Source organism: Hyperolius riggenbachi, chromosome 10, assembly GCF_040937935.1.
Source record: "Hyperolius riggenbachi isolate aHypRig1 chromosome 10, aHypRig1.pri, whole genome shotgun sequence".
Classification (NCBI taxonomy): Eukaryota; Metazoa; Chordata; class Amphibia; order Anura; family Hyperoliidae; genus Hyperolius; species Hyperolius riggenbachi.
In genome coordinates this window covers 93,006,853-93,026,736 of record NC_090655.1, presented here as the reverse complement: position 1 = coordinate 93,026,736, position 19,884 = coordinate 93,006,853, and the positions used below count along the sequence as shown (strand labels likewise).

The 19,884-nt window shown below is 46.2% G+C and overlaps 1 protein-coding gene across 2 annotated transcripts in view; it reads right to left on the bottom strand.

Annotated features, from left to right (window-relative positions):
- LOC137536565 (ubiquitin-conjugating enzyme E2 D4-like) overlaps window positions 1–16,413 on the bottom strand; it is a 49,758-nt gene extending 33,345 nt beyond the window's left edge. For both annotated transcript variants that reach the window (XM_068258811.1, XM_068258810.1), the window contains exon 1: window positions 16,232–16,413. In XM_068258811.1, coding sequence (XP_068114912.1) covers window position 16,232 — 1 coding nt within the window. In that variant the 5' untranslated portion in view covers window positions 16,233–16,413. The remainder of the gene's footprint in view (window positions 1–16,231) is intronic.
- Between the last annotated feature and the right edge of the window lie 3,471 nt (window positions 16,414–19,884).

Sequence of the window (19,884 nt, the reverse complement as noted above, 5' to 3'; positions counted from 1 at the left end):
AGAGTTTGTTAGCTGCTGACAGAAGCTGGCACGCCCCCACCGAACAATTCCCTCCAATGAGGAGGAAGAAACGACCTGCAGAGCAGAACCAAGATGGCTGACGGACCCGAAACTGCGGCCGCTCGGCGGCTCCTGTACAGTCAGTGACCACTTTTTTTGGACCGAAACCCGCCAAATTCGTTAGAGGACATGCTTAGCTACCAGAGGATATAAGGCTTGTGGAGGTTTAAACAAGCAAACAGAAGACATTTGTTCCGTTTTGCAGCCCAGCTGAAATTGTCTATGGGGATTTGCGGTGGGTCCCCTAAAGTAGACTAGCTCCATCATTTTTTCCTGGTTTTTCAGGTAAAAGTTGGTGGGGGTCGGCTTATATGCGAGTATATACGGTACATGTACAGAAGAATACCTTGTATAAATCAGATCAGCAGAAATGTAAACAATGACATTTAATGCTATTTAGTAGCTGATAGTATCAAATGCCAGACTCAACCCTGAAGCAGTGCTTAGTCAAATTTTCCTCGCTAGCATGATAAAACCAGTTTTTCAGGTTCTACAGAGCCAATCACACTCGGCAAAACAAAGTCTAGTAGAATACAAGCTTAAAGAGAACCTGTACTGAGTAAAAATATTTAAAATAAACACATGAGGTAACTTCAAATGAACATTACAGAGTTACCTTACCATCAGTTCCTCTCAGAAGCTCACCATTTTCTTCTGACAATAATCCCATCCAGTTCTGACAATATTTTGTCAGATCTGAAATATATCAGTTGCTGTCAGTATAATATCAGTTGCTGTCAGTTATAGCTGAGAGGAAAACGGATGTACCAGGTAATGTCCATGTTTCCCTATGGCTCAAGTGGGCGATGTTACAGTTTAACTGTGTGCTGACCAGAAAGCCGTTATGTGTAATGGCTATTTTCAAAATGGAGGACGGAAAATTCCCTTGATCATAGTGAACAAATAGGACGCGGGACAGGAGAAAGACACTGAGGATAAGACTACATGGAAGGTAAGTATGACTTGTGTATGCTTATTTTGACTTTTCTTTTCAGTACAGGTTTTCTTTAACTAGGACTAAACTAGAATAAAGAAAGTTATTTATATAAATGGAGAAGTGCGGTGAAGAAAGTGACGTTTCTTCCTAATGACTTCAAACATTGTCATTTTTTTTTAATTCTTAAGAGTTAAGTTCATAATTAATGTGTAACCTGACTATGAAGTAAACAGTGAGCGGTCAGTAGACTTCCATCTCGCACCCATTCCCAGGGGATTCCCACCTTCTGATGACTTCATAACCAGTGAAAACAGCAAATTAATTTTACAGTATGTAGTTCAAGGTTATACTTTCATTTCTGTCTGAAGACTATCAAGAATTGCTACCGCTATTTAGAGAAAGCAGCACACTGGGCAATCAGGTTTAGAATGTGCTTGGGACAAGTGCAATCTCTAGCTGCTTCCTCAAAACCAGGGCTGTGGAGTCGGTACAAAAATCTTCCGACTCCAACTCCTTCCGACTCCACCGACTCAGAGTACCCAAAATGGCTCCGTCTAATTTACCAGGGCTGTGGATTTTGTACAAAATCGTCCGACTACGACTCCTCAGTTTATGAAATCACTGACTGACTCCAGGTACCCAAAATTGCTACGACTCCACAGCCCTACTCAAAACAGTACAAGCTACCGGTATATAGTCTACTCAACCTAAGATTTAGTGTGTCCCCAGCTTTAGTATGTTTTCTGCAGCCAAAGAGATCAGTAGGACTGCAAGGCCGGTTTTACATCTGTCCTTTGCGTTTGCGGAGCGATGCTCCCCCCCCCCCCCCCCATAAAAAAGGTCATTCATATGACCCTGCGGAAAAGTGCAGGTCCATATGCATAGTACGCCACATTTAACATTTCATGCTGCATCATCACGGAAGTTTGACAGTAACGTGCCGTCGGCTTCGCGGTGGCCAATCGGGCACTTCTGTGTTAGGCCCCACTTCCTTGCATTGTCGTTGCATAAAGGGCCTGTTTCCACTACACACAGATTGGATGCAGAAAAACTGACTTCATGAATGCCTATGGGAAAATCTACATCAGAAAAATCGCATCATTGGAGTCCGTTTTTCTGCATCCATTCTGCATCCAATGTGCGTGTAGTGAAAACAGGCGCTTACCCTGCCATAAATCAGGGTAAAGCAATACACATTTGCAAGGCAAGTGTAGAAGGGACCTAAAACAAAATTAGTATGGCAGCCTCCATATGCCTCTTAGGCACTGGACCTTAAAGTACACCTGATCATTTGGGGGACTCACAGAACTCAGCGTGGGAGTGCGCTGAGTGAACAGGTGAAATCTATGTGCCGTCAGAGACTGCCATGCACAAACAGAACGTAGATTTCACTATACTCAGTACTGAAGGGGTTAAGTGACGTGGCTAGACAGATTACAGCCCATCAGCTGCTTTTGTTCATGTGGGAACTTCCTTTGAAATTCAAGCAAAGAGGTGCCATAAGTGCTCACAGCCTCAAGACATGCTGTCATTGACACTTGTGCAAGCAGCTCCTGTGTTTGTTTGATCCATTCCAGAGCTGCATATTTGCTAGCGTTGCATTCTGTTGCCATTGAGAACATTGAAGGAAAACTTTAAGTACATACAGGATGCATTTCTCTCTGAGAGTTTAGCCTGTCTAATTCCCCCTCATCTGTGGCTAATCACAAGTTGTATTTTGATCCCTTAGCTGTGTCAGCTGACTGCCATGGCAGAAAGCTCATTTAAAAACACAGGGATGTTAACAATATGTCTGCTTCTGTGAAAGGAAGTAGACAAACTGCAGGATTTGTATCAGCTGTAACAAAAAAAGGGGGGTTTTCTTTAAAGGTTGTTATGCTGCTGCTTATCTTTTAGAGCCGAGATGAAGTTCTGAGTTCAGGTCCGCTTTAAAAGAGTGGCTCTTCCAGGCCAAATCGATCGACGACGCGCCAAGGGCCACCATACACACTGTAGTTTCTTGGCATAGGCAGTCATTAGCAGCCTAGACCAAGACTATGTTTTAGTCCCCCCCCCTCCCCCACCCCCGTAGTAAGCACAACCCCCAGCTGCCCACTCTGGACTTCCCAGCTCCCTCTGGGTAGTATTGCCCCAAGACCAGACACGTAATTGCCTCAATTGCTCTAAATGGTTGGTTAAATAGTATGCCTCACATGCCTGCCTCAATCCTCCTGTAATTGCAACATGTACCACTGCATATCTTTGTATTGTAAAACTATTGCACTATTGGATGTATGTTAACGTCTATGTATCTTTGCCTATGCCATATGAACCACAAGCAATTCCAAGTATGACATTGTCGTACTTGGCAAATGCGATAGAGATAGATATATTGTCATGACTATGAACATTGTAGACTCACACTGAAGGCATCAAAAACTATGAACACATGTGGAAGTATAGTACATAACCAAAAAGTGTAAAACAGAAAATATGTCATATTTTAGGTTCTTCAAAGTAGCCACCTTTTGCTTTGATTACTGCTTTGCACACTTTGCATTCTCTTGATGAGCAAAGAGACGACGGACAAGTCTGGGAACCTGGAGGATTACAGAGCAGCGAGGAACAACCTCAATAGAGAACTCAGAGCAGCAAAAAGAGAGTACTCCGAGAAGATAAGACACAATCTTAGCTCAAATGACCCACGAGCTGTCTGGAAGGGACTAAAGACGGCTACCAACTATAAGCCCCCCCCTCAACATGCCACACCAACCATCAAGTTAGCAGAAGAGCTCAGTGGCTTCTACTGTAGGTTTGAGAAGCAGTCGACTCCGGCAGGGCCCCCTACTCCTCCCGCGCATTCACCTATCAATGAGGCTGAGCCAAGTCCAAGCCCACACCCACCAGAGGTGTGCGAGGCTGAGGTCCTACGCCATCTAGCCACGTTAAATCCCAGGAAAGCCCCGGGCCCAGATGGCGTCTCACCGGCGTGCCTAAGAACAGGTTCGCAGCAGCTAGCACCTATCCTCACCTCTATCTATGCCAAGTCCCTACAGGAGGGCAGAGTCCTGGAGTGCTTCAAGAGGTCCACAATCATCCCTGTCCCCAAGAAGCAAGGCATCTCCATCATCAATAACTTCAGGCCTGTGGCTCTTACTTCCGTCATTATGAAGACCCTGAAAAGGGTGGTTCTGGCTGACCTCAAGCACTCCACGATGCCCCGGCTGGATCCGTTTCAGTTCGCATACAGGCCAAACAGGTCCACTGATGACGCTATCAACATCTGCCTTGAGCTCATCAATGATCACCTAGACAAACCAGACTCGTATGCCAGAATCCTCCTACTGGACTTCAGCTCGGCGTTTAATACAATCTGCCCCAGCATTCTCCAGAACGACCTGGCGGCACTCGAGGTCCACCCGACACTGCAACGTTGGATCACGGACTTCCTGACCAACAGATCCCAAATTGTCAAGTTGGACAAGATCTCCTCTCAACCAAGGGTAACCAACACAGGTGCCCCACAGGGCTGTGTCCTATCCACGATGCTGTTCTCCCTATACACCAATAATTGCAGATCATCAGCTGACTCGGTTAAGGTCATCAAGTTTGCTGATGATACCACCATCGTAGGCCTCGTAACCAAGGACGATGAGCAGACCTATCTGCAGCAAGTTGACAATATCTGCCTACGGTGCAAGGAAAACAATCTGATCCTCAACACGGCCAAAACCGTGGAGATGATCATAGACTTCAGGAAGCATCCACCAACACCGCCTCCTATCTTCGACGGCACTGAGGTCGTAAGGGTACCCTGTGTCCGCATCCTCGGAACCCACATCTCCAGCGACCTGTGCTGGAACGCCCACTGTCACCCTACAGAGGAAGGCACAACAAAGACTTTTCTTACTACGTCAACTGAGAAAGTTTGGAATGGCCCAGGAACTTATGTCTAACTTCTATACTGCCACCATAGAATCTGTTATCTGCTCATCCATACTGGTATGGTACGCTGGCTCCTCGTGCAGCGACAGATACAAGCTACAGAGTCATCAGGTCAGCAGAGAGAATCATAGGGAACCCCCTCCCCCCGCTTGACTGCCTCTTCTACTCCAGACTGCGCTCCAGAGCTCAAAGAATTGCAAGTGATCCCTCACATCCAGGCCACCGCTACTTTATCCGGCTCCCACTGGGGAAGATACTTCGGGTCATATCCACCAAGACAGCTAGGCACAAGAACACTTTCTTCCCCTTGGCTGTCAACCTTCTGAACTCTATTAAATGGCTCCCGCCCTAGGCCTGCAGTCAGAACGACTGCTCTGCTAGAACGGAGGCCCCAGCCTCCAGCGTTTAGCCGCCCAGCTCTGCACGGACAATAATGATTTGTTTATGTTTATTATGTCTGTTCTGTCTGGTGCCCATACACTCGTCAGATTGGCAGCAGATAGATAAGAAATGCATCTGATGATCTATCTGATGCGTTTTTAGAACATTTTTTACCAGGATAGAATTCCAATAGATTTCAGTTTGAAATCTATTGAAATTCGATCTGATGGCATTTTGTTGCCATCAGATTTCCATTAAGGCCAATGCAAACTGATAAGCAATCTCATCAGATCGACCTAAATTTTCCATCCTGCCAGTTCGATGGAAATCCATCGAAATCGGCCATCGATCGGTCGATTGGCCAACCGATTTGCAAACGATCAATCGATCGGTCGGCCAGAAAATCGGCTGAGTGTATGGGCCCCTTTAGTCTACAGTTCTTAATCTGTCATAGCAATTTGTCTTCGCTCCTGAGCTGTTTTTACATCTTCTGTGCCAACCCCAATTCCGGGCACAAAAAACCTATTCTGATTCTGAAGAGGTAGTTACCTGAAATAGTCTTCCAAAACTCTTTGAATGAGAAGGTGTGTCCAAACTTCTGGTTATGTGTATATAAGTATGTATATATGTACGTATACACAAACGTATACACGTACGTATACACACACACACACACACACACACACACACACACACACACATCTCATTGTGTCACATCACTTAAAGGAATCAGCCAAATTATAAAAAAGCTGAGTTACTTACCTGTGGCTTTCTCCAGCCCCTTGCAGCCGACTGTCCCACACCCATGCTCCACTCTCCGCCGCCATCCCGGGGTCCCTGCACGGTGTCTTGCCAGGCATCCTCTTCTGCACCTGCGGGAGCGCCGCTGTCAATCAAGGCCATGTTGTCCGCGGCTTACTGCGCAGGTGCAGAACTACTGCGCCTGCGCAGTACACTGCACACAACGTGGGCTTGATGGACAGCGGCGCTTCACGCAGGCACAGTGAGGATGACTTCGAGGTCGTCCTCTGCATCATGCAGGGATCCCAGGCCAGCGGCGGAGAGCGAAGCTGTCAGCATGGGACAGTCGGCTGCAAGGGGCTGGAGAAAGCCCCAGGTAAGTAAGTCAGTTTTTTTAATAAATTGGGATGAGGATTCCTTTAAATGAGTTATCAGGCAAATATTTTAAACACCCTCCACTCCCCTTCACCTTGAACAAAATTTCTCATGGCTTCTTACCTCATACTGGGCCTTATACAAAAGAACAGAGGGAAGAAAACATGGGGGCGTTATGCAGCTAATCATTCACCTACTTTCATTTTCTCAGCTGCAGCACAAATGTAAAGGCTTCACTCCTATTCTGCAACAAATCTTTCTATAGTACCAAGAACCCGCACAGATATAAGTGACACTTTGTGCAGCCAGTTTGCAGAAAAGGGATTACTGGCTGAACATTTCACAAGCTCAGGGAATGTCATGAGCCACTGGAGAATCCTGTTCCGGGAAGGATGAGTTTCGAGTGAGATCACAAGTCAGCAATAAAGGCAGGAGGAAATTGTGACAGAGATGAGCCCAGAGCAGCGTCAGAGAGGGCGGGTCACTGACATCATTAACAGGAAGGGAAGAAGAAAAAAAGTACATATATAACAGCAGCATACCCTATAGTCTCCACATACACGTCAGTAATCACATACTGTGAAGCAACCAGTAATGTACAAAGTAGAAACTTAAAAGGACCACTATCGCAAAAATGTAAAATACATGTAAACACATACAAATAAGTAGGTTTCTCCTATGCTGCTGTCAATAGTTAGTGGAAATCTGACAGAACCGACAGGTTTTGGACTAATGCATCTCCTCATAGGGGGTTCTAAAGGTGGCCACACACACCATACAATTAAAATATCAAATTATTCACCAATTTGATAATTTCGATCAGCTGTCCCGAAAAATCAAGAGCTTTTCGTTATTTTCTATCGATAAATCCGATCAAATTTCCTGTTTGTTTTTTTTTTGGGGGGGGGGGGGGGGGGGTTGGACATGTTGGAAATTTCAGACCAACTTTATAAATAATTGTATGGTGTGTGATGGATTGTCAATTACTTGATGTACAGTTCCATTCAATTTATTTTTATGAGCTTTCAATGATTTTATTCAAGACTGGGGAAAAATTTAACATAGGTGTGTGGTACATTGGTCAGATTTTTGAATTGTTAGTCAGCAAAATTGATCGCCATTCTTGAATTGAACAGATATTTAAAGCAAATTGTATGGCGTGGCCACCTTTTGGGTTTTCTTTATGTTCATAAGCACTTAGTGAGCGGCAGTTGCTATGTCCCGACTGCTGCAAAACAAAAACAAACATTTGCAGCGAGCAGGGAGTCTGGTTGGCATCTTTGTATAAATCCTTTTCTAGTCCAAAACCTGTCAGTTCTGTCAGATTTCTACTACCTACTGCATTTGACAGCAACATAGGAGAAAATTAATTTATGGCTCATTTTACTCTGGGAGAAACATTCTTTTTATTTCTATGCGTTTGCATGCATTATACATTTTACAATTTTTTATAATGGCGATCCTTTAAAGTGAGCCTCCACACTAAAAATCTACTCGGCAGCACTGAAAAGACTTGGTGTTTCTTTAACAGTTTCACAGCATCAGAACTTTGTTTTTGTTACCCAAGTCTCATTTTTAGCTGCACAGAAGAAAACTGCCCGGGCATTTTTCCCCTGATGCTGTGCAAAGCATGATGGGATTTCTGATGTACGGTAGTTATTTTTCTGGTGTTTTAGTGCAATTTTTTTTAATTTATTTAAGACTTGAAGCCTAGCATGCGCAGCTGGAAGGGGTGATCAGGACACAGGACAGTTAGAACTGTGTCTCATGCTCCCATGTCACCTCTTTTCAACCAAAAAGATGGCTGCCCCCATGAAATCACAAACATTTGCCTGTTTTTTTTAAACAGTGAGTAAGATTATATTACCTATCTATTTTAATTAACATAACGAATGTAACTTAATTACAGTATGTTTGTTTAGGCTGAACTTCCCCTTTAAATCCGCATTTTTTTTTTTGTTGGAATACAGAAAATATAGCAGAATAGTAAAAGCGATGCAGACAACCGAAGGCCCATACAAAACAGAGGCACTACAAATGCCAGCACACTCCAGCAGCGGTTGTGCTGTGACCAGGGGCAGTTGAGAGCAGTATGGGCACAGCCTGTCTGCTGTTATATGGCCCCTGCAGGCGGCTGCATGCGTGTGGCAAAGGTGGTGGGGCCAGGGCTGTGGAGTCCGGAGTTGGAGTCGAGGAGTCAGAGCAATTTTGGGTACCTGCAGTTGGAGTCGGTGGTTTCATAAACTGAGGAGTCGGAGTTGGATGATTTGTGTACCGACTCCACAGCCCTGGGTGGGGCAGCAACAATCTCCTACACGTACATTACGTTACATGTACAGATCGTCAATGACATGCTGAAAATTCCAAGTTGATGAAAATTTTATGTACCATGGAAAGGGGAACAACCAATCAAATGCAATAGCTGCTGCATTTGACTGGTCTGTTTCCAAACTACATAAGTTTAGAATAGTTAGCGACTCGCTCTCCATCCTTAGTTACATGTGGCAGTTTCCTAGACCAGTTCCAACTGACGGATGCATGTCCTTCCTCGTCATTTCTGGCCTCCACCACATGCCGCATGGAGATGAATGGAAGCGTTCATCTCAATGCGGTTACCATTCATTGCGCATGCGCCACAGGCGATCAAACTTTCCTATACGCTATATGCCAATTGCCAACCACTGAGATGTGTGGTTACAAACACTGATACAAGTTCCATCACACGGCGACTGAATGGCAATCATTCCTGGCAAATCAGGGTCTGAACAGTGTGCAGCTCAGCTGTCTGAATCAGCCCTAAGGGTCAGTTCACACTTGGTGATGCCAATTTAATTGGCTTCCCCCTAAAAATTGGCCCTAGACTACGATACATACAGACATATATGACAATGGTAGGGATTAGATTGTGAGCTACTGACAAAACAATATTTATATTGTACAGCACAAGATGTCGGTGCATACATACAGTATATATTCTAAATAATAATAGTAATGCTTTGCTGATCGCTGGCAATCAGCAAAGCGCTGACAAAACACTCCAGTGTGAATGGGTTAGAGTTCTTATAACCTGAGCTCATACTTCATGCAGCAGTTTTCAAATCTAATGATTTTCTACAAACTTTCCAAAGGTCTATGCACACTATGTTTATCTAGCATGACAATACAGAAAACACTGATTATGGGCAAAGTGCTGGAACCTAAAGAAACTCAGAATTCAATGTGTATACTCAGATCAATGGAAGATGAATTAGGTTTGGGGTTGAAGTGATATTCCACCTTTAATGGAAAAAAAAAAAAAAATCAACAGCCCCAGCATAATGCAGTCATGTAAGATGGTAAGTTACCTTCCCCATTGCCTTCCAGATGTATTTGTTGCCCAGTCTGCCACAAAGCCAGGTAACTCAGTGGAAGGATGGCTGGTCCCTTCCCAGGGGCTGAAGCATGGAGTTGCCTGGTTTTGGATCAGGCCATATATCTCTGTGGGGGGTATAGGGGGCGGTAAACACCTTATTTGGCTATGCTGGTTAGGTGGTAGGCTGGTGCACATCTAGGTGGTGCTTGGTTGCCTTTAAAGCAAGTCTGTAGTAAAATTTAAGTACAACTGTAGTGAGAGGTATATGGAGGCGGCCAGATTTATTTCCTTTTAAACATTACCAGTTGCCTGGCTTTCTTGCTGAACTATTTGTCCGCATTAGTGTCTGAACACCAACAGAAACAAGCAGGCAGCTAATCTTGTCAGATCTGACAAAAAGGACAGTAAGGCCTGGAACCCACTGAAAACCGCAAACGCAAAACGCAACCGCTAGCGTTTTGTCTGAGCGGTTTGCAAGCGGATTCATGCGCGTTTTTGGTCGTGTTTTGCAACATTGTATTTTTTTTCCCCAGCGGGTGCCTAGCGTTTTGCGTTTTTATCCTGATTGGTCCTGTGAATTATTTTTCATTTTGTTACAGTGTGCTGAACCGCAAAACGCTAGCAAAACCGCTCAGTTTAGGTTTTGCTGAGCGTTTCCGCTAGCGGTTCAATACTTTACATTGAAGCGCTAACGCTCCCAAAATGCTGCATGTCCTGCGTTTGCGTTTCTGAGAAACGCAAACGCTCCTGTGGAAGTTGCCCCATCCATTAACATTAGCCCAGCGTTTTGGCAAACTGCTAGCGTATCGCAGTGCTGCCAAAACGATGCCAAAAGCGCTCCTGTGGGTTCCAGCCCTAACACCTGATCTGCTGCATGCTTGTTCAGCGTCTATGGCTAATCTTAGATAGTATAAAGGTGGCCATACACTGGTCGATTTGCCATCAGATTCGAGCAACAGATACATCCCTCTCTGATCGAATCTGATCAGAGAGGGATCGTATGGCTGCCTTTACTGCAAACAGATTGTGAATCGATTTCAGCCTGAAACCGATTCACCATCTGCTGAGCTGCCGCCTGTAAACCCTCCGCATACATTACCTGAAGCCTGGTCCCGGACATCTTCTCCGCATCGGCTCCCGGCTGGCATCTTCTCCCATCACCTTCCGCATCACGACATCCGGCATCCGCGTATAACTTTCTGTCACTCCAGTGACAGCAGAAGTTCAAATAGAGCGCCCTCTATTTGTACTTCCGCTGTCACTGCAGTGACACAGGAAGTTGTACACTGATGCTGTGATGCGGAAGGTGATGCGGAGAAGATGCCGGGAGCCAGCTTCATGTAATGTATACCTGCGTCGATCGTATGCCGCTAGCGACGCGCTCCCTACCCGCGGGCGATCGACGGTAATTTTCCGCACGAAGCGATTGACGGGATCGATCTATTTCGGGACGAAAAAGATCAAAATTTAGCGTTTAGCATGAACAATGTGACAGCAGATTCAATCCCAGTGATCGAATTGAATCTGCTGTCGATCGGCGGGTAATCGGCTAGTGTATGGCCGGCTTAAGAGAGAATCAGTAGGACAGCCAGGAAACTGGTATTGCTTAAAAAGATACATCATTGATTTTTTCTCAACAGAAGTGAAATTTCCCTTCACAGTTTGTCAGTCACAGAAATGTGGCTGAACAGCTTTCCATGTGACCAGGCTTAAAATCTATAGCCTATTATTACACAGAATACTTTCTGATATTCTCCCACAGACATCCTGTGCCCACGCAGCCACTCACCGATGCTCCAGCCCCGCCTCCGAGTCACTTCTGGAATTTCAGACTTTAAAGTCTGAAAACCACTGCGCCTGCGTTGCCGTGTCCTCACTCCCGCTGATGGCACCAGGAGCGTACTGCGCAGGCCCAGTATGGTCTGTGTCTGCACCGTGCACTCCTAGTGACATCAGGAGAAGTGAGGACACGGCAACGCAGGCGCTGTGGTTTTCAGACTTTAAAGTCTGAAATTCCAGAAGTGACTCGGAGGCGGGGCCGGAGCATCGGTGAGTGGCTGCGTGGGCACAGGATGCCTGCAGGGGACCATTAGAAGCCCCGAGTAACTTCAACTCATTTTCCGCCGACCCCCCTACAGTATCCCTTCAAGTTAGATCCTGCAATTGTTGAATGAAAAGCACTGTAGAGATCTCCTACAGCACACAGCTTGCTTTGCTGCTAAGAGAGCAAGCCACATGACCGGTCTTCCTTCTCCCCTGTACTGAGCAGGGACAGGAGCCTAAGCTGCTGTTACCTCTCTAAGAACCCAGTTTTTAAAAGGGGCTCTTCTGCGCATGCCCACTGCGTTCACGTTGCCGGGAGTGTTCTGCACCTGCACAGGCAGTACTGCGCGACGTGAATGCGGTGGGCGCAACGCAGAAGAGCCCGACTAACGCGACTGAAGGAGGATTACTGGGGCTAATAGCAGGTGACAGGAGGCACCGGGAGGACAGTGAGAGAGGCAACGGTGATCATGGGGCTGGAGGAAGTCCCAGGTAAGTATGAATTATTTTTAATTGGTGTGTTAGTGCCCATGGGAGTGCATATGAGGGAATTCCATAGGCTACTTGTTTATACCAGGTATGAATTATAAACTAAAGAACTAGAGTTTACATGTTTAGAATCATTGTAGGAATGGCATCTCTCACATTCCAGAACTCTCAAGTTCACTGAAATTGCTAAGAAACTCTGCTTCTGAAACTTCTGTACGGGTAGCTTGAAATAACTGGACTTACACAAGACGTATACACAATCCTGCAGGTGTAGTCTTCTAGAAGCATCTGTATAATCAGCATGCAAAATATGCTAAGTAAGCTCCAACTATTATCTAAAGTATGACTAATAACTCACAAACACACCGCTAAGCTACATATACTATTGTAGGGCAAGCAAGGCGGCCTTCAAAAACAATGTATGTATGATAAATGATTGTTTTCTAGCAAGAAAAATTAAATGGCTGTATAAGGCTTAAAGGAATACTTAAGTCAGGGAAAAAAAATGACATTTACTCACCTGGGGCATCCCTCAGCTCCCCGAAGCTGGATGGTGCCCTCGCAGCCCCGCTCCGATCGTCCTGTCCCCGCCGGCGGCTACTTCCGTTTCGGCGACAGCCGCCGACAGGCTGGGAACGCGGCTGATTTTCCGCGTTCCCAGCCGCTGCTATCACTCTCTATGCTGCTATAGCGTATATATAGACGCTATAGCAGCATAGAGGGTGATAGCAGCGGCTGGGAACGCGGAAAATCAGCCGCGTTCCCAGCCTGTCGGCGGCTGTCGCCGAAACGGAAGTAGCCGCCGGCGGGGACAGGACGATCGGAGCGGGGCTGCGAGGGCACCATCCAGCTTCGGGGAGCTGAGGGATGCCCCAGGTGAGTAAATGTCATTTTTTTTTCCTGACTTAAGTATTCCTTTAAAGTGACTCTGTAACAAAAATTACAACGTTTTTTCTGCCATCCTACAAGTTCCTAAACCTATTCTAATCTGTTCTGGCTCACTGCAGCACTTTGTACTATCATGGTCTCTGTAATAAATCAATGTATCTTTCCCCTGTCAGACTTGTCGGCCTGTGTCTGGAAGGCTGCCAACTCTTCCATGCTGGTCTGTTCCTCTATGCACACTCCAGTGTGTGTTTTATTTACATAAGCCAGCAGCGTCTCTGCTATCTTATCAGTGATAGAAGAGAGCTGGATAAAAATCCTCCTCTGTTAGGCTGTGAAAGTAGCTGGCTGACACATACTGAGGAATTACAAACACAGGCACAGGCAGAGCTGTCTGCAGGAAGCCTGTAATGTTCAGTGCATGAGAGAAGAAGGGGAAAGAAGGTAAACACACAAATGATCTTTTGAGATTCAAAAGGAAAGCTGTATACAGCCTGCTTGTATATGGATGTATTTTCTATGTGTGGACATACTGTACATCAATCTACTTCCTGTTTTGGTGGCCATTTTGTTTGTTTATAAACAAACTTTTAAAAACTGTTTTTGACTACTTTTAATGCGGCGGGGAGCGGCGAAATTGTGACAGAAGGTAATAGGAGATGTCCCCTAACACACTGGTATGTTTACTTTTGTGCGATTTTAACAATACAGATTCTCTTTAATGCAAATTGCTCAACACAGAAAATGCCCATCGGTACCACGTTTCAATGTTTTTTGTCAACAGAAGTTGTCATACTGGTTCCTGAATTCCATGTCCATTCATAAACCTATATAAACATCACTTTTGTAATAGTTTTGGGTAACGATCTAGCACAGGTTCAGGCGTCCCCAGAGGTTAGTGGCCTCCCTTTAGTGATCAGGTGAGTTGGCCAACACTCTGTCGACAATTTAGATAGGTGGATACCTACTGCTCATTCTTCCACCTTCATAGGACAGAATACGCTGTTTGTGCAGATATGCCGTTTGGCTTTCTGTCAGTGACTGACTAAAGGGAACCTGAGAAAAAAAAAATTCATACATACCTGGGGCTTCCTTCAGCCTAATCGCTCCCTCTCTGCCATCCTCCTCAAATGCTCCTGGTATGTTTGCCTAGTTGGGGATTACTGCGCATGTGTAGCCTGGCCGTGCGCGCTTGCCCTGCTCATCGTCGTGAGCTTTCTGCATCTGTGCAGTACTATTGCGCAGGCCTCTCCTGGCCGCAGAATCGAGACAGGGAGCACGCTTGACCACACTGCGCATGCACCGTCTGGCCCAAGATACCGAGAGCATTTACAGACGATCCATAAGGTGGAGGACGGCGCAGAGGGAGCGATCAGGCCAGAGGGAGCTGGAGGAAGCCCCAGGTATGTATGAATTGTTTTTTACTTTTCATCTCAGGTACAAGCCCCATACACACGCAAGGTTAAAGTCGGCTAAGGCAGCCAACAATGACCGCCTCAGCCAATAATCTGGTGTGTGTACAGCGGGACCCGGCCAGCGATCCACCAGGTGGATCAACTCACCCGAGCAATGGTTGATTACTTTTAACTCTCCGCTTCCCTACCTGTGCTAACGTCCCTCAGCCTTCCCGCACTGAAACAGAGCGTGTAGTCAGCCTGCAGGCTGACTACGCATCTGTACAGCCAGCCCAACCCAGTGGTGTCGCCCAAGTGATCAGTTTCCGATCCTTGTTGTGGGACATCAGTCACAAGCCAGTCATGAAAGATATTTTTTTGATGACATTTAAACCAAATATATAACTAACGTGACAGTGTAATTTTCTCTAACAAATATTTATTGCGATCTGTGGCCCGCAGGTTTGGGAATCGATCCCAGTTTGGGGCCTGATGCTGCACATGCACACCACTAGCCTGCAGGCAAGCGATGCGTTCTGTTACCATGAAGAGAGGTGGAGGGATGATCAAGCAGTGCAGAAGGGGAAAGGAAGGAGAACAATAGAATTGGGCAACATTTGGCCCAGATGTTACAGCAGGCCAGATTTCTCACAGCAGAGACCCGGAGAATGGGGAACAAGGGATGTACCAATACTGTCCATTATGGTAGCGTAGGGGATAGCACATTTGCCTTGCAGCTCTGGGTGCCCAGTTCAAATCCCAATCAGGGCAACATAAAGGAGTTTGTATGTTTACCCCATATCTGCGTGGGTTCGCTCTGGGCACTCCTGTTTCCTCCCACATCCCAAAACCATAAAGAAAAATTATTTGGCTTCCCCATAATATGGTCCTAGACTACAATAGACATACGACTATGGCAGGCATTAGAGTGTGAGCTCCGCTGTTGGACAGTAGCGACAAGTTAATATACTCTGTAAAGCGCTGCAGAATATAAAAATAATACAAAACAATGTTGCAATACAAAATGGAGGATGAAAGAGACAGGTGCTGGGAAGATGCAATACAGTTCCAGTTATTCAAACTACAAACTCAAGGACAGTAGAGGGGCACAGAGAGTCCGCCAATACTACACACCAGAGAATTGGGAAGGGGGGGGGGTTACAGGAGATCCATGTAACTCATTATAGATTGGAGTGTGTGTAACAGGGGCCTGTACTACTGCCCATCTCACATTGCAGAATGGAGGATAAGGAACAAAGCTATGGGAGGACCTATATTGCAATACTACAGATGAGGAAGAGGGTTACAGGGGGGTGTAGTTATACTGCTCAATATCACATTGCAGAATGGAGGATGGGGAACAAGGCTATGGGAGGACCAATGCTGAGGGTTACAGGGGATGTAGCTATACTGCCCATACCACACTGCAGAATGGAGGCTGGGGAACAAGACTACCGGAGGACCAATATAGAAGAGGGGATGTAGCTATAATCACACTGCAGAATAAAGGCTGGGGAAGTGACAGAGAGTGTACGGTGTGTGATGGGGCCAGCTCGCACCGTAGTGGGTGCAGGGCGGCTGCCATGTACGGGGAGGGATGACAGGGCAGCAGGCAGGCGGCCTCCATTGTTTCCCCCGCATCATACTCACTTTCTGTATCCTCTTCAGCGCCATGGAGCGGGCGGGCTGGAAGCAGCGTACGAGGATCGGGCACAAGGAGGAGAGGACGACTCGGGCTGCGGCTCAGGCCTGACACTGCGGCGCTTCTCTATGGAACAGAAACCACTCGCTGCACTTTACTGCCGGCCTCTGGCCTGACTCACTGGGGGCGGGGCTAAGCGCTACTGGGCGGGGCCATAATAGCTTTTCCGCTGCTTTCATGACAGCGTTTTTTTTCTGTCCGCAGCAAACTTTATTGAAATAACTACATTCCTCACATGTCGACATAGAGACTAGATTTACACTTCGGAAAAGGTAGAACACAGAAAATTACAGCCTGGTGCAAGTAGCACAGGCCTGCTCTGTGCTGGAAAGCATGGCGACGTACATTTGTGTTTTGTTTGAGAATGCAGATTTACTGACAATTATTTCAGAATACAAGTAATCATTATTGTTGTTATCGTTATTCTTTATTAGTACCTGGTTTACACGACCCTTTGCCTTCAGTACAAAGAAGCTTCTCAGGTTCCATACTTACTTGAGGCTGCCTAGGGAACCTGTGCTGAGTAAAATTATTTAAAATAAACACATGAGGTAATTTCAAGTGAACATTACATTGCCATCTGTTCATCTCAGAAGCTCACCATTTTCTTCTGACTATAATCCCTTCCAGTTCTGACAACATTTTGTCAGAACTGAAATATATCAGTTGCTGTCAGTTATAGCTGAGAGGACAACTGATGTGCTAGGTAATGTCCATGTTTCCCTATGGCTCAAGTGGTGGGCGATGTTACAGTTTAACAGTGTGCTGACCAGGAAGCTGTTATGGGGTAATGGCCATTTTCAAAATGGAGGACAGAGAATTCCCTTGATCACAGTGGACAAACAGGTCGCGGGAGAGGAGAAAGAGATTGAGGAGTAGACTACAAGGGAAATAAGTATGACCTGTGCATGTTTATTTTGACTTTTAATTTTCAGTTCAGGTTTTCTTTAAAGGAAACATCAATCAAAATGTGCTGCCCCATGATAAACTTACCTGGGCTTCCTCCAGCCCCTTGCAGCCGACTCGCTGCAACTCCCCTCGCTGTCAAGTCCACGTTGTCCACAGTGTACTACACATGCGCCCCGCCGCTGTCCCGGTCTGCGTGGCCAGTATCTTACTGCGGCTGCGCGCAGCAACGCTGTCAATCATGGCCACGTGGGCCGCGGCAAACTCTCAATAGAGACCGGGACAGCGGCGGGGAGCTGAGCGGTCGGAGTGGGACAGTCGGCAGCAAGGGGCTGGAAAGCCCCAGGTGAGTAAAGCTAATTTTACACAATTTCCCTGATAACTCCTTGAAGCCCTCTTACGGCCACTCATCCCTCACGGTCTCCCCGGGTGGCTCCTGTCACATGTAATTCAGCCCGAAAGCCTAGCCGAGTCATGCTTTATCGTCCATGCATGGCCAGCCAGGCATGCTCTCCCGTCACGCTACAGACCCTTGGAGCATTTTGTGTCTGCGCAGTAGTACTACGCAAGCACAGAATGCTACGAGCCGCGGGACTCAGCCAGTCTTTCGGGCTGAATTGCAAGTGATAACTGTGCAGGTGCAGAGCTCTCCCGGAGATGGGAAGGACTAGCACTCGGCCGGGCTGCGCGGTCACACCACTGGACGCGACTGAGAAATTTACTGGGCGAGACGGCAGAGGAACGGAGCGGCTGGGAGGACGGTGACAGAGCTTACAGCCTTGCCTGGCGCTGGTGGAAGCCCCAGGTAAGTATAAAAGCTGCTGCTGATAAAGTCTCAGGTTTCCTTTTTTTTAAAGTAAACCCCCCAGTGGTGCCTAACCCTAACCTCCCCTGTGGCGCCTAACTCTAACCCTCCCGCCACAGACTTGCGATTTGCAGCAAAGAATGTAGATTTTAGTATAAAATGCCGCAATTTGCATATCCTCTTCCCTTGGTGCCTGCGAATCTATCGGGCACCAAAACTGACTTTCTTTGCCGCAAATCACTGCCATTATAAAAGCCCGCAATTTGTGACAAGGAAGGTAAATTTCATCGGCTAGAGGTGAGCTTCTCTGTTTCATGATGTAGTTTGTAAACTGCAAATATTAGAGAATGATGCAATGTTATTAAAAAAAAAAGCTATATAACTGAAAATAAAAATAAAAAACTCTTTTCTTTGCTACTAATGTTCTACGAATTATCCGTACTACATATACAATTCATTATATCATAAGGATTTTTCGCTTCAGCGTCACTTTAAAGAGGAACTAACCTAAGCTTGAACTTCATTCCAATCAATAGCTGATACCTCTTTTCCCATGAGAAATCTTTACCTTTTCTCGAATAGATCATCAGGGGGGTCTGCATGGCTGCTATTGTGGTGAAACCCCACCCACAGTGTGATGTCATGATCATGGTCCTGGCAACTTGCTGTCTGTAAACCTCTGCGTTGAGGGAAATAACAGATTTTTCCAATTGCCAAGCAAGCAATATCTCCCTCTGTGCATAGAACTCTCAGTAACGAACATTCCGTACAGATCACCTGTCAGAACTAAAGATGTCGCCACCAGTGATACATTTCAGAATGTAAATCAGGGAGTTGAAATATTTTACAATGGTAACACTGACTAAATAATCTATAAATGAATATTATAAAAAAAAATAAGCAATTTTATTTATTATGTTATTTTCGCTGCAGTTCCTCTTTAATACAAATCCATAGGCCTCTTTTACACAAGCAGCTGAAGGAGGTGAATTCACCACCAATCAGCTGCTCCCTTTCACCAGCTGGGTGCTTGATAGCACTCGACTCAGGCTTCCCCCTCAGAGTAAGTAGCACCAGAGCACACCAGTTAATATGCTCAAATGTGATGAAGAGTAACAGCGCCACGTGTCAAATGTGACATACACGATGTTACCAAACGCTTTCAAGTACAACTGAATGCTGCTTGCAGCTGGCAGTCAGGAGGCTGAACTCCTCCACAAACTAACAGTTCAACCGTCCATGGAATAGAGACCTAACTCAATGTGAGAGGATCTGAAGGCACTGGGGCTGATTCCTACTCCAGCAGTGCATCCAGCTAGGACTGTTCCTGGCCCACTACACACAATGGCCTCGATTCATAAAACTGCCTGCGAGCGGGGAAAGTCGAGCGGGGAAACATCGCTGTCGGTATTTCCGCCTTCAGGGTGGTAATTCATAAAAATTTAGCTACTTGTGATATACGTGCGGAGATACTCCGCTGTAGGCAGGCGTTAGGCTGTCGGGAGACGTGCGGAAACAGGGGAAGCAGGCGGAATCCCTCCGTGCGGTGTTCTCTCTGCAGCTGCTTGGGAGGTCTGTCCCATTCACTGCAACGGATTCCGCACGCTTCTCGCCACATCAGAGGTAGCGGTAATACCCGTCCGCATACCGCTACCTCTAATCTTTATGAATTGACATTTGTTACTGTTGCTGTGATAATCACCGCGCAAGGCGGTGATTGATCACTCTGCTCGCAAATGTCGGCTTTTCATGCGGAAAAAGCCATTATGAATGCATATTTTGGTGTGTGGTCGGTAAATTGAGCGTTTTTTTGCATTTCCGAATGCGGGAATGCTTTATGAATCGAGGCCATTGTTTCAAGGTTTCTCAACTCAGTCCTTATGAACCCCC